This window comes from Aedes albopictus, chromosome 3 (genome assembly GCF_035046485.1).
Source record: "Aedes albopictus strain Foshan chromosome 3, AalbF5, whole genome shotgun sequence".
Lineage (NCBI taxonomy): Eukaryota > Metazoa > Arthropoda > Insecta > Diptera > Culicidae > Aedes > Aedes albopictus.
In genome coordinates this window covers 197023679-197051558 of record NC_085138.1, presented here as the reverse complement: position 1 = coordinate 197051558, position 27880 = coordinate 197023679, and the positions used below count along the sequence as shown (strand labels likewise).

Below are 27880 nucleotides of genomic sequence, written 5' to 3'. Positions count from 1 at the left end.
AAATTTAAGCATCGGCAGTTGCCCTATTTCAAACGAGGTGGCAGCACAAGTTTACCGAAAGCTCTTGGTGGACATTTATGAATGAAGGTCGGATAGAATTAGGGTGGGACAATATTATTCGTTACAAAGTAAACGAATTCTTCAACTGCCTTGATTTCAGCACCGTCGATAGAGATTCTGGGTCAAGCTAGTATGCGTAGAGCAATCACTCAACGCGGTCCGACGCTCGGCAGACTAAGTGTGTTAGGGGCGATTTCTTCACCCTGGCTTAAGCGTTAAACCAGGTTTAACTATATGGGTAAGCCTGGCTTACCAGTTAAGCCGAGGTCAAGAAATTGGCCATTAGAGAAAACGCAACTCATATAAATATGACAATCAATTTATTGGCCTTTTCCGGCTTCTTGTTCGTAGGTTTACAAGAGGTTTACATCTAAGAGTCAAGGAGAGATAAAGTTGTGAGGACGGACCAGGTTAGAGTGGCGTTTCGAAGTTTGTTTGATTTTCTATTCCGTAGAATCGTAACTTGTTCTGTGGGTAAAGTGGTTAAAGCGCCCGACCTGCGATTCGGAGTCGTGGGTCCGAATCCCACCAAAACAAGTGATGTTTTTTCATAGATTTGCCTCTCAATTTGTTAATTAAACGTACTTGCCTTTAATGCTGCTAATTTAACGTCCAGATCCGTACTTGTTAAACACAGGACGTAGCAACTAAACTTGATCTTGGCGTCAAGTCAGGACTTGTTAGTTATACTGAATCAATGGCGACAGGGTTCGTATGAGAAAGCAATAGAGCCACTCAACCGTGAGACAGGGACTTGGCATAATTTAAAGGACAAAAACACACGGACTTCAAGGATAAGATACTTTAATAAAGAATAAAAATTAACGAGGTGCAGTAGGATCTCCGGATTTCTTTTTCTATACAAATGTATAAACTACCATTGGTTTTACAATAGTTTGTCTCTCAGTGCAGTCGGTTTATGTTTATGATATCGACATTGAAGTAGTATGTTAGAAAAATAGGGATAGTATATAGATTTCAATTTCTTTTGCGTTCTCTCACCGTCTCTAGTTTCCACGCGTTGCCTCTTCTCTACTAGTGGTTGGCTACAAAGAGGATGCTCTACCCCCAACTTGAGATTGTAAATAAATTCACACCTTTCACTACGACCGTCTCAATGTTAACTCTAGGATTTACAGTTTTTTTTTGTTGCTTCTACTCTGCTAGATATCATTTCAACTTGGCTTCACGTTGTGGTTTTTTAATTGACTCCCTTCGTATTTTTTCGTGGTGACAATTCTCATCTATATACCATCGATCTACTCTTCTTACACATGGATTTTTGCTTATTGAAGACAATTTTTCTTTTTTTGACATTACTTAGGGTTAGTTTCTAGTTTTGTTTCAGTTCAACCTCGTCAATGAGGGAATTACGACACACTAGAACTTAGTTAATGCCTACGTCCTTATGTTTTATGAAAAATTCATAACAAAATAAAGCGTTTTATTCTATTCTGTTATTTTAGTTTTCACTAAGTCTATCACTTTATTATTAACATCGTTTAAAACGTTTGGGTTTCACTCGAGCGGTTGTGTGTGTGCATTGATTTTTTTTCGATTTTTTTTGTGTAAAGGTATTTGTGAGGTGTGGAAAAGGATGTGTCAAATTTCAAATATCCAATAACTCGTCATTGCCCACGACTTCCAGGGACATGTAAAAATAGAAATTGTGTATCTATGAACCCAATATAATCTTGGGGAAAAAATGAATATGCGACGAAAATCACAAAACAAAATAGGTATCTAAGAGTTTGATCGAAGTATTCAAAACAAAGTTCTACTTTCCAAGTGAAAACTTGGACTTTCACTAGGGATACCATCAGAAGTGGGGTAAAATAACGAAATTCTTGATCTCTTGATTAGAAACATTATGTATCAAACACGCAGTTTGTGAAAAATCAACCATTCACATTTGTCACATGTCACAGAGTAGGTAGATGTTGAAATACGGTAAAGAACTAAAGTGACAAATTTATAAAATCAAGTATACTTCTGGCAACTGTTGCTCAATTTTACCATTCAAATATTGTGACTGAGATAAAATTACTCGCATTTGTATCAAAAATTCTATGAGCGATGGGAGATAGGATCTATACCGATATGTGACACACCCTGGCTGGGTTGTGGTTGTTATTGAAAAGGAAAGAAACAACAAATTAACGCATGTGTCAGAAACTTTAACAATTAGACCGGCTTTCTGCTTTGTCTCTACTGTATACACAGCTACGTATTTTACACTATTTCCAGAATCTTGATGATTCCTTCGCTGTTGCCGGCGATGATGATATTGCTTTGCTTCCGCCAGCATACAGCCGAAACGAATTCGTTTCCTTCGGCGTTGCGCTCGGTATCGGAGATGGATCGGCCGGATCCAGAACCGGAGCTGGATGAGAATTTCAGATTGAACAGCTGCTTCGACAGGCCCTTATAGTACACACATAGTGAGTTGTCCTCACTGCCGCACGCCAAGTAGTCATTGTTGGTCGCCAGGCCAGCGAAGTTTTTCTCGTTTATGTGACCGGTGAAAGATCGGAGGCAGTAGGGCGGAGAGTTGATATTCCACAGCTTTAGCTGTCCATCGGTTCCAGCTGAGACGATTTCGGTCGTGTTGAGGAATTTCACGTAGGATACAGCCTTTTTGTGGCCCTTGAATACGCACAGCGGCTCTTTGATGTTCCGGAGATCGTAGTAGTGCACGCAGTGATCGGCCGAGCCGAACGCCAGGTGGCACGAACTTTTGGGATTGAACTTGACACAACACACGTTGGCTCGAGCTTCGATCGTGGCCACGGAGTGATCTACGTTCAGGGACCACAGCTTGACACGAGCGTCGTCCGATCCGGAAGCAAGCAAGCGGGTATCCACCTCGTTGAAGTCAACGCACCAAACTCGCTTGTCATGCTCCTCGTAAGCTTTGGTCCTCGTTTTGGTGCTAACGTCCCAGACAGACACCAGTCCTTCGTAATCGCTGGACGCCAGAACCTCTTTGAAATAGTTGTTCCATATCACACACGAAATCTTACTGCTACACACCATCTCGTTGATGGGATAGTTGATGTCTACGGCGGCGTCTCGAATCGCCGAGTAATAGTCAAAGATCTTTATGCGTTTCGTTACGCCAGCGATCGCGAAATATTCGCTGTCTTTGTCAAACTCTATACTGGATACGATCGTTGAGGCGTAGCTCGATTCACAGGAGTAGTTCAGAGTAGCTAAGGGTCGTAACGCACTATATTTTGAGAATTTGATAAGATTCTCCCGGAATGTATCCAACGATCGCGAGGATCGGGTGGTGTCGATTGATCGTGTAGGCGTGGATGTGCCTAGCGAGCCCGAGCTAAACGATCGATCCTTCCCAAAGTATAGTTCCTCACTTCGCGCCGCAAAGTAGCACTGAACAAAGTCATCAAAGTGCTGGTACATCCGCTGTTTTCGCGCCATAAACGACGAAGAACTTGGATCATTTTTGTACAAATTGAAACCTTCTGCGGACGATTCGCTCCTGTTGGATGGGACGGTAATTGTGTCAATTTTGTCGATAATTTGTATGATCTCCTTCTTGATGGCCACCACGTGCTCATCCTTCTCATCCTTCACGCTGTTCTCAACCTCTTCCACCGTTGGACAACTGCTTTGCACCTCTTTCAAAATTTTCTCCACATCCGTGAGATCGTTCTTGATCAGTGCAATCTCATTCGCCACCTGCAGTTGTTGCTGTTCTTTCTGCTGCAGTAAGTGCTTCAGGAACTCGTGCAGTAACCGATTTTGAGCCGCACAGGATTCCGCTTCCAGCAATATTTTCCGCTGATTCAGAATCTCCAGCATTACGTTTACGTCCGATAGAGATAACTTCTTCGATTCCGACGCCAGGAAGTTCTTCAGCGTATCTGCCGAGTCACCGGACTGTGTATTGCTGGAATCGTTCCGCTTTCCCTTTAGTTTAAACTTAGTGATCAAATCGTTGAGCAAATAGTTCGGCACAATGGATTCATGTGAGGGTAGGGTAAAGTTGCATTTGGGACACTTTTTGGTCATTTCTATCGACTTTACTATGCAGTGGTGGCAGAACGTGTGGCCACATTTGGTGATATGTGCCTCGGTGATGACATCGAAACAAATCGGACACAGAAAGTCGTTGCTCTTGTCGTCGATGCTGGAGGGAATCCCATTCAGGGCAGTCATTCGTTTCTTGCCAGAGGAGGATATCATTGAGTCGCTCAGACAGCCTCCGCCTCCGCCACCGCTTGTCCCACCAGACATTGTTCCGCCTCCACCACCCCCACTGGAAGACGAGGACTGCACATCCGACAGCTGCCTACGGGTTGTCATTTCGATGCCAATTTTCGCTCCTTTTTTCTGCTGCTTTCCGCTTCCGAAATAGCTTTCCTCTCAATTACACGTATATTTTTATCGCGTGTACGTCTTTTTCTTACAATCTTCCTCCTTTTCTCAGCTCATATAGTACTCTCTTTTGTGTGTTAGATTGTTATTTGCTCTTTTTTACAACATAACAGCGGAGCTGAAACGAAAATAATGCCAAAAGTGAGCAAACTTTGTAAATCACAGACTAAACTATATTGATAGAATAGGAAGAAACAGTTTTACGAGAGAAATAACTCAAACTAAGAAGAAGCAACGAGACCGTTCCAAAGTCCCATGGGAAAAATGAATCAAATCAAAAAAGAAAAGAAAACTATTGAAAATGCAACGCGCCAAATCTTTACAGCTTAGTCGTTTTTTTTTTGGCCATTGGAAAATATTCACAGTGCGCGACGTGCGTACTATTTGTGACTACCGGAAGGAAGCTCAATTAGGCAAACAATTTTCGTCTCAGGTCTGCTGTTATGGAGTTGGGTTGCAAAATAGCACATCCTGGGTAGAATTACCTAATACAAAAATGAAGCAAATGTAAATTAAAATGATGCTACCTCTGTTAATAATGGAACGAGAATCAAACAAAAGGGACAAAACTTAATAGACACACAGGAACAAATATTATTTCGTTATTACGTTATAAAATCTATAGATTCATATGAAAAATGATGAAATCCCAGTTATAACCGAGTCTGCTTCTCAGCACAGTGTTCTATGAACACTGCTTCCACAATTCCCACAGTTTTTTTTTTCATTTGTCAATTTCAGCATTGTGTGGTACTTTTACTTTAGAAACTTTATGTCCTCCAATCGTCCTACACTAGGCACCCATAAAAATATGGAATGATAGTCATCTGATAGCAGAAAATTAAAAAACAAAAAACACAATTCCGACTTTTAGCCACAATGAAATTCTTCTTTGGCTTACTTCCAATTTGCTTCTGATTGTGGTTGATACCCAACCTTTCTAATTGTTTATGAGTATTGAAAGCAATGACTCAATATTTTTAATGGGTATTCATTGCTTATCATATCTGACTAGTTTTAGATAGAGAAGCACTGGTGAGCAGAGATGGCATGCTCCTCAGTGCGAAACGTGAGAAGGGAAAACATGCACTCTACACACGACTTTCAACTTTCAACGAGAGCGAGGGTGAACTACGAAACTTTTTTCACACACAAACCAGCCGCTCACTCTCTGAAATCCATCAGTGAAAAACAAATGTTAGAACAAACATGTTTTTTTTTCAGTTTCTGCGTGCACATTTTGTTTGCAAATGGTTCGCTAAAAGCTTTGCACATTGTAGCTACCATACATTTACATTCGATTTTTATGTAACAATATATTATACTGTTTTTCTTACGTTTGAACCATTCACTTTTCCGAAACATGATTTGTCCGTGCATTTTTAATTGTTTATTCAGTTTTAGATTTTTTCCGTGCTTTGTTTTGTTGATGTTTGTGACTTTTTTGATGCAAAGGAAAGGAAAGAAAAAAAAAGTGAATAAGTTGAAACATCAATTTAAAGTCAATAAAATGTTTAAATAAGTAGTAAACCAGATGTCTTAAGAACTGCAGATCCAAGAGATATGGCGGGTTAGGTATGTAGAGTGCGATGAGAGGAATACGATTGACGAACTTTATCTTTGTCGTAGAGCCATCTTTAACATATGGACTGGACTGAACACTGAAAGAACTTCTAATATAGGTTCGTCTGCGGGTTCGCTTTTTAACTTAACTTATACTTGAATCGAACTTGACAGTTTCTCATGAGTTGTTATGTATTTCCCCGTGTATTTCAAACTTTAGTCAAACTGGAGACTCAATATTGCAATAACGGTTAAGCACGCTGTAATGATACTTATGTACCTCGTCATCCACTTCATGCAACTACATTAGTGGTCTAATAATACTTAGCGCGCTCGGCATAGGTCCATCATGCCGCTCAAAGTGCTGCCACAAATAATGTTTAGTTTGCATAACCCGGTTATCTGGCTGGTGGAGCATGGGAGCCTAAGCTTCAACTGTTAATGCAATCAGAGACTACTCAGACTTAGACGTGGGCGATCCAATATATGAAGGGTTATCCAAACCGCTCTGGAGAATTCCCAAAGCGCATTCTTATAATGCTAGTAAGCCTAAGATGCCATTAACAGGAGGAAAATGACAAGATAATATAACATTATATGGTTATGCAATGTAAAACAATACAACATAACATAAGAGAACCATTCCAAAACCATTTGATTAAATGTATAACCAGTAGTGAAATTACAATTAAAAACAATACATTTACAGTACATTTTATTGTTTAAAACCATACGTGTACTATACAATGTACGGTATATTAAAACCCACGTATCAGTATTTAGAACAATTCATTTACAATATAATGTATGGTTTTGCAAAAATATATATATATGGAGAAACATATTTTTTTATATTGTTACGATGCTTAACAACTCGTATAGTATATTGTAAAAATCCTATTTACAATTTACTGTATGGTGTCTACATTACATCTTATTGTTTTTGCATTTTTATTTTTACAGTGGTGTCTATTGTAAAAATATGGTTCTAAATAGTACTGTTACAATACAACGTTCGGTTTTTCTACTGTATTTTTTATTCGGGTCAGTCGTGCTTCCAGTGCAATACTGGTGTATGACAGTACTTAGATGGTTTCTACGGCAAAGTTTTTTGGAAATTCAAGAGCTTACAGTTGATGGGCCATTCCTTTCAAGAACTTGCTACTACAGTGGTACAAATTCGTTTAAACGCACATGCTTCTCAATACATTCTCTTTGTGTTGCTGTATATTAAACATTATGATAATACCGCTCAAAGTATCACTAGTACTAGTACTTGTAGAAATGCATATTGATATAAAAAATTGTGAAATAATTTGCCAATAGAGGTAATCACGTTCAAATGTATGCGTGCCTTTTTAGTAGATGTAGTTGTGAAACTGCGAGGAAAATATTTGCACTCTTGCCCCGGACGTTAGTTTTATCATTATTTACCCGTTTTACCCAATTCGATTGGGTAATATTTGCATATGCAATCTGAATAGCCTTTCAATCGGCGTGCACTTTTGTGTGAGGAAAAATTTGCGCTAGTGTTCGTGTGTTGAAATGTCACTTATCTCTAAAAACAATTATGGAAAAATCGAAAAAAGTGCGACGTAAAGTTTACCGTTCAAAAATCGAGTGCGTTTAAACGAATTTGTACCACTGCACATTGAGCAAAATCAAGCCCAAACGTGGAAAAAAATAATAACTTTCTTGATACAAGACCATATGTGATCATCAATGGCTTATTCGAAAGCAAATTTTCTCAAGAATTGGTTGGTGGATGATTCACGTACGGGCAACTTCTCTGAAGCGAGTTATAGAGCCCGTTTTACCCCAGTTCCCCCTAAAATTTGTGAATTTCTGTTATTTTACGGCACTTGTTATGATTTTAATAATTATTTCGCTGGGATACCATCGTCCCACTCCCATTGCGTAACGTTACATACAAAAAGTTATTAAAATGTTGGAATTTTAGGGTGTTGTGGGGTCAATTAGGCAATGGTATATTTTCAAGGTAGAAATTCATATTTAATTTTCATTTGTGATTTTTTATGTGACAATAACCAAATAAATGATCAAATACACATGGTTTATTTCTAAAGAAACCATTTTTGGCGAGTTTGATCTTAAATTATTGGTTATATTTAAGTTTTCCCGCATACAAATATGAGTAGTTCCCATCCTTATATCACCGATTCCAAACATTTCCAAACGATGAGCCATTGCTTGTATACTCCAAAAATATCCTAAATGTTGTTTGCGCATAGCCCCATAGACGGGAGGTGACGGCAGCATATTGTTTGAGAGCTTAGTTTATCCAAACTCCCCTATAAACTATTTTTTTTATTGTTTTTTAGCTTTTTGAATGTTTTTTTTTCTCATTTAACCCTATTGTACCCTAAATTTCCAAATTTCATAGGATTCAGTGATATTACTGGTTAGCTCTTCATCAATATTAACTCATATCATGCATAGAAGTTTCAAGTTAAAGTTGTTTTAATTTGGAGTATATAAGCAATGGCTCATCGTTTGTAAATGTTTGGAATCGGTGATATAAGGATGGGAACTACTCATATTTGTATGCGGGAAAACTTGAATATAACCAATAATTTAAGATCAAACTCGCCAAAAATGGTTTCTTTAGGAATAAACCATGTGTATTCGATCATTTGTTTAGTCATTGTCACGTAAAAAATCATAAATAAAAATAAAAAAATGAATTTCTACCTTGAAAATATACCATTGCCTAATTGACCCCTTAACACCCTAAAATTCCAACATTTTAATAACTTTTTGTATGTAACGTTACGCAATGGGAGTGGGACGATGATATCCCAGCGAAATAATCATTAAAATCATAACAATTACGGCACTTGTTATGATTTTAATGATAACAGAAATTCACAAATTTTAGGGGGAACTGGGGTAAAACGGGTTCTATAATTCGCTTCAGAGAAGTTGCCCGTACGTGAATCATCCACCAACCAATTCTTGAGAAAATTTGCTTTCGAATAAGCCATTGATGATCACATATGGTCTTGTATTAAGAGATTTATTAATTTTTTCCACCTTTGGGCTTGATTTTGCCCAATGTGCACTGTAGACGGGGTAATAAGAATGCTAATTTTATAACTTTATATTTATGGATCCTGCTTACTTACAAAGATGGTTTCTTCGGCAAAGTTGTTTGGTAGGTCAAAGGCTTACATGTGATGGGAATTTTATTGTAAAATTCTGCCACGGGGCGGCGCTAGTTACAGAATATTGAAAGCGTATAAATAACAGAAAAATTAGAAGTGTTTTACTAGAAACGCTCTAACTTTGTGTAGAGTTAACCAATCAAGCTCAAATTTGTACCACTTATAGCATACTAACTGAGAACTACTAGTATTCACTAGCATTCAAACTTTGAGGATTTTAAGTAAACTTTATAAAAAATTACATTAGGTACATGAATTTTTTTAAGATTATTAAGAAACCAACTCTCTAAGTAATCAGGATCCTGAGCTATGTATATGGGATGGAAATTTTATCAGTGTTGCATCTGCTTGTCTAAGATATCACATAAATCACAGACAAATAGATGTGACGCTAACGAAATTTCAATCTCATATATGTATCTCATGATCCTGATTACTTAGAGAGTTGGTGTCTTCGGCAAAGTTGTTTGGCTGATCAAGGACTAATCGATAATAAAACTTAAGATTCAAAATTCCACCGCTAGACGGTGCTAGTGAGCAAAGGTTTTTGTTTCCGTCGAAAATTTTGCTTAGTTTTGGCATATTTCTTTCAAAGAATTGGCATCATTATCTCACCACTGCAATGTTTTCGTGGCCAACATAACAACGGCTAAGCTGACAAACTGTCTTTCAACACAGCAGCATATGTAGTTTCAATGCGGGATAAGAAAACGAGAAGACCAAAACAGTCCCCTGATTTATTTTTTTTATTATGCTTTTGGTTGAAATCCGAAGTGTCCGGCGGTGCTTTAAACCTACTTAGAAATGTCGCAACTCAATGTGGATTAGTGCATATTGTAGCTCCTAATAAGCGTAAGGGCCGTCCATATACCACGTGGACAGAAAATTCATGGTTTTTGACCACCTCCCCCCTCCCCGTGGACAAGCGTGAACTTTTCATTGGCCCCTACCTCCCTCCCCCAATGTCCACGTGGACTTCGGAAAAAAAATTTTTTTTTTTCAATATTTCTAAAATAAACGGAAATTTTATTTGAAAAAGTTTTCATAATAATGTTTCATTTTTTCTTCGTAAACATTGCCAAGGTATTTAACTTTAATTAATTATTTCATGAATTACAAATATTCTATAGAGTTATATAAAATACAAACAAGTTATTACTTATTTTTTTAACAAAAAAAAAAAAACAGGGAGAAAACTTTTTGAGAGACTTCATTTTAAAGTCTTTCTCAAAGAGGAACAAAATAGGTAGCTACAAGTTTTCAATATTGTTTTTAATTGAGCTTAATGTTTGTGGGAGTGTGGGTTCAATTCCCGCTCCAGTCGGTGAAAATTTTTCGTCAAACGGAAAATTACCCACTGTATCATTGGGTGTTTCGTGTGATGTCCATCGCCTAATGTAAATGATTGCTCAGTCTGTTCAATCTCTGGTTGAAGACGGTGTTTTTAAAATGTTTTGTTTTGTTAAGAATTTTAACTTAACTTGAGATCAAGTTTTTTTTTAGATTTTTGTTGAGAAAAGATAATATTTCTCAGTATTTTACAAAAACAAGAATTACAGCAACTTTTAAAATAGCATAGCGAATAGTCGAAATTTAATTAAATTGCTGAAATTTAGACTTAAAATAACCATCTCGAAACATCTTAAATTTGAAAGGAAGCTCCAAAAATAATGTTTCAGATAAACCTGCAAATCTTCACATGTATTTTGAAATTCCGAAGTAGTTTACAAAATTTGATATGAAACTTCGAGAAATCCACACAGAACTTCAATGAAAACTTTTCGACTGAAACACCAACATTTGCATGGTCTACACACTCCATTTTAAATCTCCGGATTATTCCTCGACTAAAAAAGTAAGTAATTAGAAGTTGTGATAATTTCAAACAAATTAGCCGATGAGTCAATACCATGTTTTTTTTTCCTTGAAAAAGTCACGTCCAACTAAAAAACAATGTATAATAATATAAAATGTAAAGAACTGAAGAGAATCTCGTCAATAATGCGACATAATTTATTTCGTTTGTAAATCTTTGTTTCTAAATTCTTATGTCAATGTTGTCCACGTAAACCCTCACCCCCTCTCCGTGGACAAGCGTGGACTTTTCTCGAATCCCCTCCCCCTCCAAGTTGTCCACGTGGTATATGGACGGCCACCAATGATGCGCAACAGAAAAAAATAGATTCAAATTTACTCCGCAGCTGCAACTTCGCATATGCTTCTAGCGACGACTTCGATTTGGTGGTGCGACGATAATATGTTTTGTTAAAAATGTAGTAAAAATAGACCAATAAAATCATTTTTGTATTCTGTGTTTTCAAAGAAACGATGGCGACGAACTACAAACCGAAACTGATTAAAATCGTATACAAATAAAGATCCGCAAAAATTTAAGCAGGGCATCGAATATGTTCCCACCAAGACTATAACACTTCGCGAAGCAGTCTTGAAATATGACTTTTGCTTTTGTGTGATTTATCGACATGCTAAGAAAGAAAATCTCATCTAGATTCGGGCCGGACAACCGGTTCTATATAAAAATGATGAAAACTTGTTGGTATGGAACTGCGCCTGTAAACAGGATGCCCATTTCCGCATATTACCTGCAAATAATAGTCCTGTAGGCGCTGAAAAGTTGGATGAAAGTTTTATTTCCTTGCTAAGTGATTCCCGATATGAACTCATCAACCGTTAGAGAAAAGCGCTCAAAAATCGGAAAACTGACCGGCAGTAGCGTAGGCAGATGAATTTTTTCCGATACAAAGCGTTTTATACTGAAAATTTATTTCACAAACTTTAAAACTATTTCTCAGAATTTCATTTAAAAAATCTATGTAACCTTTTTTTAAATGATTTCGTGGGAATGGTTCACTAAGCAATGATTCATTCTGGGGAGTGGAAGTGTGGGAAATGGTTTTTGCGTGAAATGTAATAGAATCTATATAAACAAACAAGGAAATGATCACCCTTAATACTACATAGACTTTCATCGACATGTATTTTCAAATTTTGGAATAGAAAACTTTGACCTCAGTAACTAAAAAAAAAACAACAAACTTGCAGTTCCATTTTCATGGAGTTAATATTTTTCCAGCGTCATAAATCAACATTTATCAATTTTTCGTCACAGTCACCACAAATTCACATAACGTAAACCCCTAATAGCTTCTCTCTTCACTACGCAAGAAAACGATACGCGGTACATATCTCCTTTCATGTTTTCAAATCCTTGCCAAACAACGGTGCTTACTTGAACAATAGAACAATGTCGTTTCCGGCGATGTCAAATGCAATAAACGGTGTAACGAATGTAACGACAGCAATCCAAACACAATCCGACACACACGCGCTTCACATGGAATAGGTACGAACCGCACGAAGATGTCGATAGAACATGATAGAGAGACTGCAAAAACGGATCTATCCAGGGAAAGCACGAATGCACTAGTGAACTTGAACTTGGTTGGTTGGTCGGTCGGTCGGTCTTTCGTTCGGTTGGCCTGATAGGCGCTAGCGAGGGAACACCACGCTGCTCTACGGCCTCTACGTGACTCTGTTTGTGCCAGGAATTTTAAATGAGAGAACTCGAATCGTTCTTTCTATTTTCAGTTCTTTCCCACCTCAAAACGAGAAATCACAGTGTGACGTTGCATGTTTGTGGCTGCAGCGAATTGAAAGGGGGCTTTTTCGCAATTCTTGCCGCCGCCGACATCCTGTCCTTATCCTTACCCACTCCTCGCCAGAGCCGCACGTTTATTCGCCGATTTGTCGGATCAGCCCTTTTATTATACTATACTAGCATAAAAGAACTGGGGCACAAATATATGCAGATGAACTTAATTTGGCATAAATTGACGACCTTCTCTGGAGCCGCCCTCGGGCTTCGTCTAGGATAGGCATTGCAATAGCTGCAGGCTCACCACAAACAGGCACAAAGTGAGAAAAACAGCCCTTGCTGCTGCTGCTGGTGCTGCTAGGGAATGCAATCCGAAAAGGATTAAAACGTTTCCATTCATTGCCTTCGTCGCTTCGCTAATCCAAGGTAGTTTACTTCACTGATTGACCAAGCATAACCTGAATGGTGTGAAATGTAAGCTTTTTTTGCACATGACGCTTTTGAAATGGGGTAAATAGATGGATTGGTTTATTTTATTTGGGGAATCTACCCAATCAGGGTAAAACATTTTTAGGTCATGTTGGTGCAGCTTACACTGCCCAAATGTGTAATTTGTATTTTGTGTTTTTCCAATTGTAGTGTTCTAGAATGATTTGTTTAAATCGTGAAAGCATAAAACCACGCTTTTGGTTTGGGTAAGGTTTAAATTTGCTTCGTCATATCCATATGCGCTAATTCCCGTCACATCAGACGGATAATAGCCAATTGTTACAGATATTCCGACTTACACGTTTGCCAATGCTTTATTAGATGGAAGCAAAAACATGTAGACTATGAAGTGGAGATTTAGCATTAGTTTTAAAATACACAGGAATACAAAAAAAAAATTAGACTATCGATAACCAGCCTCCAGCCTCTTTAGCACTGGAAATCCAATAATCACACTAAATTTCACGTTTCAATTTCACTCTGCTTAAGAGTTGACATTTTTCTCGTAATGCGAATGACGAAGGCAACCGCACCAAAGGAACCGTTCATACACACGCAGTGGTTAAAAAGGCTCTACAGATGAGGAGTAAAAAAAAAACCGTTCATAAACCACGTAGTTTTTGGGGGGAGGGGGGGTTTGGCGAAGGGCTGTAAAACGGTGAGTTGATAAGGAGAGCGTCCAACATAGCTCTGGTCCTCACAAGTTCCTACCTCATGCTTCCACGGGTCAAGTGATGACAAAGACCGCCAGCTAAGAGTTGTGTGCTTAGCTGGTAATGCAGCCTGGGCATGTTGTCCTTCTGACTTGTACGACCCGAGCGTTTGTTCACCAAGGCTTTCGAGCGTCTGTTCTGGCATCCAGCGGCTGAGTAAGAAACGCTGCACCACGCCCAGCTAGATCCAAGGTGGTAGCCCCATTAGCGTGGTCGTCACAGTGTAGGTTGGGACGTTAAACTGAACTGACACGATGGACCTCCGGCGAGACAGGAGTGTTGGCGTAGGCCCAATAAGCCACCCGTAAAAATCTCCATTGCGAATAACAAAGGAGAAAATACGACTCGATGTAAGTAACAAACTCTGAAAATTTAAGACCAATCGAAGAAAATCGTAGCAGCGTCCTTTCAAAAGGAGGTTAAGTTAGCCCGTTTTACCCTAATTTGTGATAGGTTGTGATAGGGGACCTTAGGCCAACAATCTAATGTTCTCGAAACCCAAAAACACTCACAGTTCAGAATAGCAAGGTTCCACAAAAACGTAAACAACGAACAAACTGCTAGTAGCAATCGATTGTTTAGTACCAACAATTTCAGTTAAAAAAGAAAAAGGGTCTTGTACCATTTGGGTGGGTGTACCTGTTTTGGGCACTTGCCGCTATAACTAAGTCGATTTCAAAGCGATTGATTTGAATTTTTGTACAGAGTTAGATACTGTACGCAGGGTGCAAAATTTTCATAGTCATTGACTGAAAACAGCACGAATTTGAATGATTCTGCACTGAATACTCAAAACAAACAAATTCATTTTCGGTCTCCCTCTTCACACAGTCAGTCAATTCGTAGTCATTGAATATGAAGCCGATCGAGAAATATCTTCATAATTACCTACGTTTATGGCTACGATTCCTTCCAAACACACTCCACAACAATCAAATAGGAAAAGATCTGTATAAAGCACCGTTAAATGCAATCGAAACGTTAATATTTTATCAGTAATTTAACACTTTGTAAGATGTTTACAAATATTCATTGAATTTCATTCAGTTGACAAACGAGTATCGAGCAGCTGAATATGAATATGCAGGCAAGTGAATGAAAATTGCCGTACGATGAACTTCAACTCGTCTGCTCGAAAATTTTGCGCCCTGACTGTACGTGCCTAACTCTATACAAAAATCTAATCAATCGGTTTGAAACTGGCTTAGTTATAGCGAAAAGTGCCCAAAATAGGAACACCTGCCCAAATAGTACAAGACCCTACATTGAAAGTCCTTTAAAAATAAAGAAAGGCTAAAAATTTAATAGTCCACACTCATCTCTAGACATCCATGAAGTTTACAATCAATTTAACCCTGGTTCACGGTCCTCCAAAACGCTCAAAATTGAAGGTGACCCATTTTGCTCCGCTATCGTTTATGTGAAGAATATATGGATACACTCCAATGATAGTTTATTTTTCAATTCCAATTAACTTTCGTAGTTTCATGCTGGTCACCTGAAAAATATCAATACAAGTAATGCGCTCGTAAGCGGAACTGATTCATCTTGCCTCGTGACCCATCTTGCCCCAACCCACCCTATAAAGCAGCGATGACTGAAACTGAATTGATACAAATTGGAAAGCCTTCGCTACAGGGAAATTTTCTACAAAAAAAATCCACGCATAGGGTATTGGTTCCCTTCTTAAGCATGTGGCTCCCATTTTCATCCTACGAAAAACAAAGGATTGAAGCGCTGTTTGTTTTGTTCCTTATTTTTGTATTTTTTTGTTAGAAGTGAGCACCCATGAAAACAAAAAGAACGGAATCAATCGGTGCCGTAAACTCTTGTTTTCGAATAGGATGAATATGGGAGCGTGAGATTAATGATGGAACACATACCCTATTTGCAATCCAAAAACGGTGCATTAGAAAAGAACTGCATGATACAGTCACGCCCTGCAATCGATACCAAACGATCTACCAAATGCCAACATCGTCATAATAGGTGGTACACTATATTTTTTAATTGTCGTTAAAAACCCGTTTCAAACAGCTGATACCGGCATACGGCACTTGCAATTGTGTACGGATATATTCGATATGAGAGCGGGACACGATAAGACACAATACGGCACGATATGTGATGCAGCGCATTTATAGACCTACAGCCGCGTTTTTTTTTGCCTCATTTGCGCGATGATCCAGCCCGAGAGCCGATATGGGACCGATGGGAATGTTTTCTACGATTTTGGGCCTATTTTTAGGCAAGAAAACCCCTTCTCATTCTATCGTCAGAGTGTGTCGATCGATAAAGCCGACAAATAGGCTTCGGAAGAATGTGTGATACCTACTAGAGTCCATGCTGATTACCATAACAATTATTTTGTTATTTGCGACGGCTGCAACGTCGTCTGCACAGAAAATAAAAGCCACGAGCAGATTGTTCATCTAGGTCCTAGGTACATATACCTATTCATCTTCTTGTCTGGGTTGAGAGCAAATTTTATTACAATCGGATTTGAAGTGTCACATTCACCGAGAGTCGATAAGAGAACAACTCAAGATAAGATAATGTCACAAGTTTGTTCAAGATGCTCTCGGCCTATGCGCCAACCATATATCTCACAAAGTGTTATTCCATTCAGTGGCGGGTTGTGTTAAATGAGCTTATTCTAAACAAATAATAGGATTAATCCACCTTGGAGTCGCTTTCATCCCTTTCTTTCAGGGGGTCCTATTTTGGAAGCTTTCCGCTTATTACTCAATCAATATTATACTACTGTGCAAGCACCATATTATAGACAGATCCATATTCTGAACAGACGGCAAATCCAAAATAGATTAAAATTATGAAGCAATATGTTGAATCGAAAGTTTTTTTTTTTTATGGGTTTTCAGTTGGAGCTGCGTGACAGCTTATTTGTCAAGGCTGAACCCGTTATTCAAATTTCATCTCTACATAGACCAATGTTTAGACGGAATAGGCTATGTTGCCCACTTTAACACTAGTTTTTACATTGTGTCTAAGTAGTTCTAATCAAATTTTGCATTTTCCCTTCCGTTGCTATGTCTGTCCTTAGTCATGTGAACCCTAATTCATGTCAAGTTTATGTTGTTTTCAAAAGAACTCTTCATCTACGATCTAAAGCACCAGGAATGTCCATGTTTAATAGAAAATAATTTCTTGGAAAAAACATGGCACAAAATGCTGTCTATGTTGACAACTGTACTTATGCTTCTTCCAAGAAATATTAAGTAATATGTTTAATCAAATTGATAACCGTCAAATACCAAATGAAAACAACAACCCTTGCTACGATAGCACCTATGTTGGTAGCCACCTACAGCACTGGCGCTATCCCCATTGGTAGACAACATGTCATGGGCTCCCAATGATGTAGAATACAAAATCACTTTGTCTATCCTAATGCGCAGCCTTATCTACAATCCTTCGTAATCTTAAATTTTGGCATTAATTGCACAGTCAAATCGATCCGTTATTCTCTCATTCGTGTCTATAAAAACCATGTCACACTCCTCTCTCACTCTTACTACTTAAAAGGTCTGTCTTTTCATACACAAATCACGTCCAAATAGTCATTAGTCAATAGCTTGTTCATAATGTGAGATTTTCAAGGGACCAAGTCTACAGCGCCTTCGTTCAGGACTCATAAGCATTCATTAAAACCAAACCATAGCTGACAGTAAAACAGTGTTAAATCGTACCCCGAGGTTCTACACATACTTATGCATTACATAGACCCAAATTATTCTGGTGAAGCCAGCAGACCAAGATCTCAGACCTGTGTTGGTCCCCAAATAAATTGAACCTCGATTAATCAGGTTTTAGGAGTGTTACTGTATGTATGCTAAGACAGCAAGATATGGAAGACTATAAATATAAAATATAAAGTTAAAATCAGAATAAACCTTAATCTACATTATCTAATAAATGTGAATGTAAAACCATTTTAGGTTTTACGCTAAAACTCCTCGTTTTCTCCTGTGCCAACGAACAAGCTCTCCTCATCGCTAAAACCGTAAAAGACTGAAGGTGTCAAGGAGCTGTCGTCGCTGTCCCAGTCGGAATCGCTGTCCTCTTCGTACTCCGACTCGATCATTGTTTCAAAGAGTTTCTTTGTTTGCTCCTTCATTTTTGTTCTTTCTAATGCTGCTTCTTGCCAGTATTGTATTGATTGTCCGCTTCTTTCTATGTCTTGGCGAATGCAGGTTCTCCAGGTGTATGGCGGCCTTCCCACCTTCTTTGGCTTATCAATTTTGAACTCTAGTGCGCCTTTAAGAATTCCTCCATGCGGGCTACGAATAACGTGTCCATAGTAATTAAGTCTGGATACTCGGATTTTATTATTTATCGTGTATCCATTCAACCACCGTCGGGCTGGCTCTTGATCACCCGTACTGCCGTCTCGCAATTCTCGATCTGCCACTTGACCTTCGGTTTCTGATTCGAATACTTCTCCAGCTACTGGTGCCGTTTCTCCAGCTTCCACTTCTTGTTGATCGCTGATTGCATTCGCATTTTCGATAACAGGTACATCTACATCCTGGTTCCGATCTATCTCCTCTTCTTTGCTGCTTAGGCTTTTCAAAGTTATGAGCATTTCGTTTTCCATTTTCCGCAGTGCATCTCGGTTTCTTTTAATGATGGTAGAAACCTCCATAGAATAGGTAACTACTGGAGTAATTAAACAGTGATACAGCCTTTTCACCACCTCCCATTTCAAAGGGTGTTGTTTAAGGAACGCACACAGGTGATGGAACGCTTTCTGCGCCTTGCGAATCCGGTCCGATGTTGTTGCTCCTCGAGTTAGGCTGCTGGTTATCTGTGCTCCTAGATTTTTCAGAATCGTCACCACCGGCAGTTCGTATTTTCCGAATTTAGCTGTTTTCTCCGGAGCCACGTTGTTCGTCAAATCCGGATCTCGATATAGAACTTTAGTTTTCTTGACATTGATTTCTAGCCCGATGGAAAGTAATAAAGGTTCTAGGATCCCAAGAAGTTTTTCTACATCCTCTTCCGTTCGACATATGAACATCATATCGTCGGCAAATCCCAGAATACATGGGAGTATCAGGGTGCCCTCGTGTGATAGTTTTAGCTCTGGTATGAATTCTTGTACAGAGGCCAGAACATGATGAAGCATCAATATGAACAGCTGTGGGCTTAGTGGGCATCCCTGCTTCACGCCTTTGGTTTTTTTGAATGATTGTGTTCGCTGGCCGTACCACTGAACGGATGTTTTTTCGTGTAAGCATGCTCTAATTATTCTATTAGCAAGGGCTTTAGATACACCCATGTCAATAAGAATCTGACCTGCTTTTGTTATATCCAGCTTATCGAACGCTTGTTTGATGTCCAGAGACACCAGTATCGTTTTGCAGCCCTTTCTCCAACGTTCGTCCAGGATTCTCCGTAACACGAAGATTTGGTCCGCCGCGCTTCTCTTGGCTTGGAACGCCATTTGATAGGCTGGGATTGGATCAATTTGCTGCCTCAATCGATCCAAAAGTATTTTCGCATATATTTTATAAATTGTACAGCACAATGTTATGCAGCGGAAGTCTTCCACGGATTGAGGGTTAGTCTTTTTAGGTATTGGTATTTGAACTGTTTCGTTCCACGATGCTGGAACAATGTTCGTTCTGAACACTTCCTTCAACAGTTCGGTGATCTCCTCCAGTAGTTCGTCACTTCCATATTTCAAAAATTCGTTATGCAGATTGTCCAATCCCGGTGCACTGTTGTTTCTGCTGCTCCAGATGATTGTCCTAATTTCTTCCTTCGTTGGTTCTTCTCCTGCATCTCTACCATCGTCTTCTTCATAGATTGAAAGGTCATGTTCCTGTGCGCTATTCGAACACTCTTGTAGCCTTTGGTTCCAACGTTGGATAGGAATGTATTGACGTTTTTCAGCTGTTTTTTGTCTCTAATGTTGTTTTAAGAATCGGAACGTTTTCGTCATTTGAGAGAGGGGATTCTCAGACTCGATATCCGCCAGGAACGATTTGACTTTGTCATTGAAATGATCTACGTATGCTTGCTTCTTTTGTTTCCTGGCCTGTTTCGCTTCGGCTTTGAGGACTGGGTTTGTTCTATCGGCTAGCTGTATTTGATGTGCTATAAAATAGTTCTTCGAGGCATTGACTCTTCGAGGCGTTGGAGGCGATCCTGGTTTTAGTAGTACTGTTTTGGCTGCCTTAAATACCGACTCTTGGATTTTCTTCCATCTTCCTTTAATTCCACTGCCCTCAGCATCCTGTTGCTTTCGTAGACTGTCGTCCACCCTAGCTTGGAATCTAGCCCTCTCTTCCTCATTGTTCTTTATTGGTTCTAGATCAAATCTTATACGCTTTGCTCCTCTACTTGCCTCGTTCTTTCGTTGGCCCAGTACGCTACTGCTGCTCTCTTTCTTTAAGATGCACTCTATCATCTTATGATCACTCTTTAATTGTAGATCGAAGAAGGCTCGAATGTTAGGTAATTTCATAAATTTCATTTCCGACATTGCTACATGATCCAGCTGTGAATTCGATTTACCATTTGTCCATGTTGTGATGACCGAGGAAGAGGTACTGAAGGTCAAGTAGTTTTTGAGTCTTAGTCCGTGTAGAAAGTTTTTCATTCCGATCCCATTTTCATTGCAGTACTCGTGCAGTAAACTTCTTCCTATTATCTCAGCGTCCTCAGGTGTCAGATCATTCTTCCCTATGTGTGCGTTAAAGTCACCCATAATGATAATTTTGTCTTTTATAGACTGGGGTAGACTGACTATATATCTAAAAAGGATCTGGAATTCTGGATTTTCCGTTTGATTTTCGGCCCTGATGTACGTCGATATGATCAAGACCTTTTCCCCAAACACGTCGGCTAGATAGGAGCAGGAATTCTGACTTATTCTTCTGAACCGACTTTCTGCATAAACCCTTTTTGCTACCAGGATAGCGGTTCCACCTCCTATTCGGTCTCTTATGGTCCTGCAGTTGACGTTAAACCAGAAATAATTGGCAGTTTCCACCGAGCATTCTGCCATTCTGGTTTCCTGATGCGCCACAATAGGATAACCCTTTTGACAGAAATATAGGTCCATCATTTCTCTTCTATGTTCTTCGGAGCAGCCGCGAACATTCCACGACATCAGCGGGAACTTGCTCTCTTCCAGTACCAGGGGCGTTTCAGCAAGGGGACCCATAATACCCGACGTGTCACTTAGCTGAGAAGCATTAATACCCATGTTTAATTGCAGATTTGTTATCCTGGGTTCAGGGTGTAACATCCTGTTGTCCATTTCTCTGACATCTTCATTCCCGACAGGAGCCCTAAATGTTTGAACAATCGAATCATAATGAGTTCTGACCGAATTCCTGAGTTCTCGAATTGATCTATACGCAATACGGATCACGCCTGCCGCAGCAGCTGGTCGGTTGAATACTATTATCGGACCTTCTTCATAGTATACGTCTATCCTTCGGTTCAAAATGTGTGATGCTGCTGCAATTGTTTCTTGTCCACCCCATTCGTTGGTGTCCGAGAGCCTTTGTAGAAATGTCTCTATTCTTGTTTCCCTGTCTCCGCGCCCTAAGTGTCCTAAGCCTGCCACAGTGTCCGCCAGTGAAGCACGATAATCCTCGATGTTCAGTCTTATGTGTTCAACTACTCTTCGTCGTAGCTCCATAATTCTCCTATTGTGTTCATCTGTACCAACCTCCTGATGATAGTATTGATGCACAATAGCTGCAAAAAGACAGTGTCCATCTCCCTGCATTTTCTTCACTAGTACTGCGCCGTCATTATAGTACATATGCTCCATTTTCAGACTACAGTTTGTTAATTCTTTTCGTTAATTGCTGATACTGGACACCTAAATCGTTAGTGTATAATGTTGCATTTAGTGTTAAATAAGGTTATACAGTTTACATTTGAAGGTGATACTTGTGCTTACTCTGCATACTTCTAAATATTTGTTTTATTTATGTGTGTACAACTAATTAAAAGGAAAGAATTTACCTCGAAATCCAGTTAGTGGTTAGTAATGTTGTTCCGGTTGGTTATTTCAGTTAACCTTGATTAATTCGATGTCGTTGTGTCCAACTCAATGCTCGGATGTGGAATTTGGATATGTTGAATCGAAAGTTAAGGCGTTAATTTTATTGAAGCCCTTTATAATCCAACCGTCACAAAACATATAGATTTTGACTCATCTACGAACGTAGAGAATGTGTTGCTACATAGTAATTAACACTGAGTGTTCAGAATTAGGACCACGACTTCTTACGCTTCTCATAATTAGAAACATGTCGTTTACTAACAAAATTATGTCTAGTTCGTGGACTGCATGTTATTATGAAATTTAATTTATTTTATACCTACATTTAGCTAGACAACAAACCAACCTGATGGTATTGTTGCGCAGCATCCCTAGAAATAAGAACTTCCATTTATTGCGCATTTAATTCACCACTGGACTGCGCACTCAGCCTTCATTAGTGCGAAAACGTTAATAAAAGTTCGCGATTGCATCCAATCCAGTTGATGTCATGGGCGCACTATTTCTTTGATTTATGCTGAATAAGTGAACACATCGAGTTAATTTGCTGCAATCGCGCACTTTTATTTACGCTTTCGCACTCTTCAAAACTCGTGCGATAGTCCACTGGTGAACTAAATGCGCTATATTTTACCCTTTATTGTGAGATTCTCTTAACCGTTCAGAACATGGATCCCGCACGGTAATTCACTTACATTTTTGTACACGGCTAGATACTTTACCTACCCACCAGTGTGCAAAAATGCACATCAGTTGGTATAAAATTGACTGAGTTATAAGCAAAAAGTGCCCAAAACAGAACACCCTGCCCAAATGATCCGACACCCCATTCAGAGAAAAAAATTGTAACATTTTACGAAATTTGCTAAAAATCCGCAAAAAATTATCGTGGAAGTTTCACGAAAAATTGAGGTAGAAAGACTTAAAAAATCATACAGGACTTTTGCCAACAAATATCCGAGGCATTCCAAAAGTTGTCCATTAACAAATTTCTTCAGAATTCAGAATATTCATCATCATTCTAGGAAGCAAAAACAGTAAAAAGCAATGCTTTCCTTTTCCATTCAAACCGACTAAGTAGATAGTTGGCCCGGAGACGATTCCTCCAATGTCCTTCCCCCCTTTCCTTCTCACACATTAGACGACATCGTCAGCCACGAAGAGTCTCCAATGATGTGAACGGCTTTTAAAATGCTTTTGCACCCTCCCGGTTTGATGCGGTGGAACAAGTGAACGAGACACTTTTCATTAACCCACTTTTGGCGAATATGAGGCAGGCAGGCATGCAGGCAATCACGTGTCGATAGGAAGAGCTCTTCCACACCACCCAACTCTACAGACATGTCAGCATTGGACGCCTCCAAGGTCTTTTTGATTTTGCAATAGATGCAACATGCACCACACTGCCACGCCGCCATATCGAACGACGAACGTAACGATGGATGCATCATGCTAATAATTATGTTGTTATAGAAGTTTGCCTCGTACCCCCCTTTGTGAAGTGATTGTTCTTCTCCTTGGCGCGAAAATGAGTGCGAGGATTCCAGTGTTGAAACGCTTTTCATGGAGCGCTGCTCGGCATTGTGGGATAGGTAGTATGATCAACCAGAAATCTACAATAATTTCTTATAATCCTAATGGCTGAAATACTGTAGTCAACATATGATAAATTCGACACGACAACGTTAATTAAATAATTCAGTTTAGCTCATTCTTAGTGGTCCTTATCACGACACTAATCGCTGATAAGCAATAAAGAGTATAGCCTAGCAGACTGTACTGCAACAGCATATTCTTACTCAGTCGAAATATTGAGACATCGTGACACCAATCGCTTTCCGTCCCACCCCGTAAAACTAAATTGAGCAATCAACCTTAATCAAATCATAATATTTATGAGATAAATCAAAGAACTGTTGTTCGATTCCCATATACACATTAATGAGACTCACATTTCGCATTCAGAGCATGCATATCGTTGGACTATGTCATGGGCAAAGGTTAAATCAATACCAACGGGCAATGCGACCAAAAAAATAAACGAAATAAAAAAAATGCAACATCTACATCACCAGTGGTGTGCAACCAGTCAGTGATGAACCGAGGTGACGGTCGAATGTCAGGTCAGATAACTTATTAAATGACCCACACTCCGAGGCATACGAAACGTCTAGACGACCCAAATAACATTTTTTAGTGAAATAGACTTGAAGGAGTTCATGAAACCATCATAAAACTAAAATAAAAGTCGTTAGGTTTTATTGACGGTAAAGAGTTTTCAATCTTTAAGATTGATAGGCTATGAAAATGTTACTAAATGAAAAGCCCACATTTGATCAGGTGTATCGTTTAGAAATTTCATGTCTAAGAATGAATCAACGTTGTATGAGTAAATTTGAATGCGATTGGTTGCGTCCCCGCATTTTTATACAAACGGGGTCGAGTGCATAGCGATTGGGAAACAGATGAAACCAGTTAGGCGCTGTCCATAAACTACGTAGACTCATTTTTGGCCATCTCAGACCATCCTCCCCCCTCGTAGACTTTTCTCCATGCGGAATTTTCGAAATTTGTATGGAGCGTAGACTTTGACCAGAACCCCTTCTCCCCCTAAGAGTCTAGATGGTTTATGGACAGGCCCTTATAAGGTGGAAGCGTTATAAATACTGATACGTGGGTTTTAATAAACCGTACATTGTATGGTACACATATGGTTTCAAACAACAAAATGTACCGTAAATATATTGTTTTTAATTGTAGTTTCACCACTGGTTATACATTTAATTAAATGGTTTTGGAATGGTTCTCTTTTGTTATGTTGTATTGGTTTACATTACATAAACCATGTAATGTTATATTATCTTGTCATTTTCCTCCTGTTAATGGCATCTTAGGCTTACTAGCATTATGAGAATGCGCTTCGGGAATTCTCCAGAGCGTTTTGGATAACCTTTCATATAATGGATCGCCCACGTCTAAGTCTGAGTCGTGGTCTGAGTAGTCTCTGAATGCATTAACAGTTGAAGCTTAGGCTCCCATGCCCCACCAGGGCCCTGTAGCATAATCGGGCTAATAATATTAGCTACAAGCTACAAGTTACAAGTACTAATATTACAAGTGCTAATAATTTGTGTTGCATAAAGGCTCGATTTTCCACTAATATTATTAGCACTTGTAATATTAGTGACCATGAAAATACAAGTTGTTTTGGTTCATTTACCTGTCAAAATTTATCCGACAGTTCACTATTAAATTGAAATGGCAGTTGTTGTTTGTTTATTTCCTGCATTTTTTCGAAAAGCATCCGGAAGCAAAATGAAAAAAAGTTAACAGAATGTTCGTTAAAAATAATTTCATATATTCGGAAGTTTTGCATTTTCTATACTGCCTATGATAGCATATCAGTCCCATATTTGTGGGGTTTCCTATGGGACCATATGAGACAGTTATGCGATCATAGGCAGTATACGATACATGAAGAAAAGCATGTGCTATTTGGATCATTTTCGGCCGCTCTAACGAAATATTTTTTTATTAAGTATGGTATTTCAATTACCAAAATAAAGTAACACATTTTTTTTTTTTTAATTTTACTATTATTGATTATTACAAGTTGTTTTATTATGGCATTTTCATAGACAAATAAACGACAAAAGCGTCAAAAACAATAAACATATAAATGACAAATATACATACACAAAACATGGAACAGCATTAGTGAATATGCTGAACAAAGTATCGAGATTTTTAATAAAATGTCCCAAAGATTCAATTGAAAAACAATGGATAAAGATTTAGCAACAGGCATCATACTTCTTTTTTAAATCCGAAGTGACCTAGGATGCGATAATTGAGCTTTTACCTTGAGGCAAGACACTGTGCTTGCTGGAGGGTACATTTTCCGTCACAGAGTTGCTCAGAATTCCTCTGGATTACTCCCGTTTTTATATGGGTGTTGCCTGACTTATCGCAAAATCAAAACAATATTGCCAGTTTTAGGGATGTTTTTCAACAAAATTCGTCGATCACAGGTACAAAGAGTTATTCACAATTTCTCAGAGTTACTCTCGTTTGCAGTGTCTTGCCCCTAGGCTTTTACCTACTTTTATATGTATCCACTCGATTCGGATCTGTGCATATTGTAGCTTTTAATTAGCTCAATTATGCACAATAAAAACAATTGATTCAAATGTATTTCGCATATGCAACTTCACGTGTGCTTCAAGTTGCACCTTCGATTTGATGCAGCGACGCAGTAACCATAGCATTGTCTGTGATAATACATAAATCGAAGATGGGTATCGTAGATACTTTGGAGAACTTGAGAAACTTAACAGAAATGATATTTTGTATACAAAATGACGTGCACATCAACGCAATTATCTCTCAATGAGTTTCAAAATGGTAAATCAATAAATTTCAAACGAAATATGACTTCTGCAATAATTAAAATTAACTTGTAAAATTGTTTACAAGACCTTTGCAACTTGTAATTAAAAGTACAAGTCATAGCTAATATTTTATACTTGTAGTTTGTTTATGCAACAGACACTGGTAAATTCTACTAATAATATTAGTCCAACCGACTTGTAGTATTAGACTTGTAACTTGTACTTGTAGGATTTTTATGCAACAGGAAATCACAAACTACAAGCTACAAGCACAGACAAACAGACGTAACACTACGAACATTTTTCGATTCAAATCATAGTCCCGGAAACCTGTTCGCCCAATACTAAAAGGACTGAGTTTGGCCGACCATGAACTAGGTGGCGGTAGTGGGCAAACGTCAAACTCGAACAAAAACGATGCGAGCGCCACGGGTGGGCACACGGTGTGTTGAAACAGGATTATTATCGCACTTTCATGAACCTAAAATATTTTTTCGTTATAAGTTAGCCTTAGTCGCATATATTAAGATTCTGGAGGTTAAAAAATCCTTCATCGGGGAAAATTAAAATAAATTCGATTTTAGTAGTTTACCACTTTTCTCATATAATATAGTATTACGCAAATCTGATGAACCTAAACTCCGCTAGAAAAAGTCCCCTTTCTAATAATACATTTGAAACCATTTAGAGAGAAACGAATGCAAAAGTCTTTATAACGACTTTGAATTTGTTTGGCGTTCGTTTCATGAGTCCAGCCCACTACAGTCTGCCAAAAGTCAAAAATCATAAAAGTCTACATTCCTTCCATTTGTCTGGCACATAGATAATTGCAATGGAGGTAGACAAATACTTCCCATTAGTTCGATTCATACATTTGAGGAAGCACCATTCATCTGTGACTTGTACCATTTGCAGCACATACTCTTCATATGCTAATTTGCCTGAAATAGCGGGTATTAGTTGAACATACTTTGCATGCCAAATCATGTAACGATACACCTAAACGACGATCACACGGCCACGAAGGATGCTTTCATTACGAAATCATTAAACAAATATGGTGACAATCACGCGTATTTTTTAACATTCATGTTAATTGTAAATTAAGTTGTTCTGAGCTAGTTAAGCAAAAATACTGTTAACTCTTCGAATAATAAGAACTTTTATGTATATTGTGCTCTGATTTAGTAGGGCTCGACCAGGTTCTTCGCCCTGGAATAAGCGTTAAACCAGGTTTAACTATATGGGTAAGCCTGGTTTACCGATTATTTCGATGTGAAGAAATCAGCCCTTAGAGAAAAGCTTTTAATGACTCTTTTGGGACACGCCTTTGATACACATACTTTAAGGTAAGCATATGTTATCATTTTTTTATTGTGAAATCAATACATGTTTGATTGAAACAGTTTTAG

General features: G+C 38.7%; 1 protein-coding gene across 5 annotated transcripts in view; it reads right to left on the bottom strand.

Annotated features, from left to right (window-relative positions):
* Positions 1 to 27880, bottom strand: part of LOC109411621 (E3 ubiquitin-protein ligase COP1) — a 48669-nt gene that overhangs the window by 8841 nt on the left and 11948 nt on the right. For 2 of the 5 annotated variants that reach the window (XR_009998899.1, XR_009998900.1), the window contains exons 1-2: positions 12460 to 26901; positions 4399 to 4579 (exon numbers count right to left, since the gene is read on the bottom strand). The exons of 1 other annotated variant lie outside the window; for it this stretch is intronic. Coding sequence is in view for 2 of the 4 variants with exons in the window: in XM_019685177.3 (XP_019540722.2) it covers positions 2293 to 4389 (2097 nt within the window). In the remaining 2 variants the exon portion in view is untranslated. Of the gene's footprint in view, positions 1 to 847; positions 4580 to 12459; positions 26902 to 27880 lie in introns of those variants that run through there. 2 more of the 5 variants (XM_019685177.3, XM_029863048.2) reach the window with 2 other exon arrangements.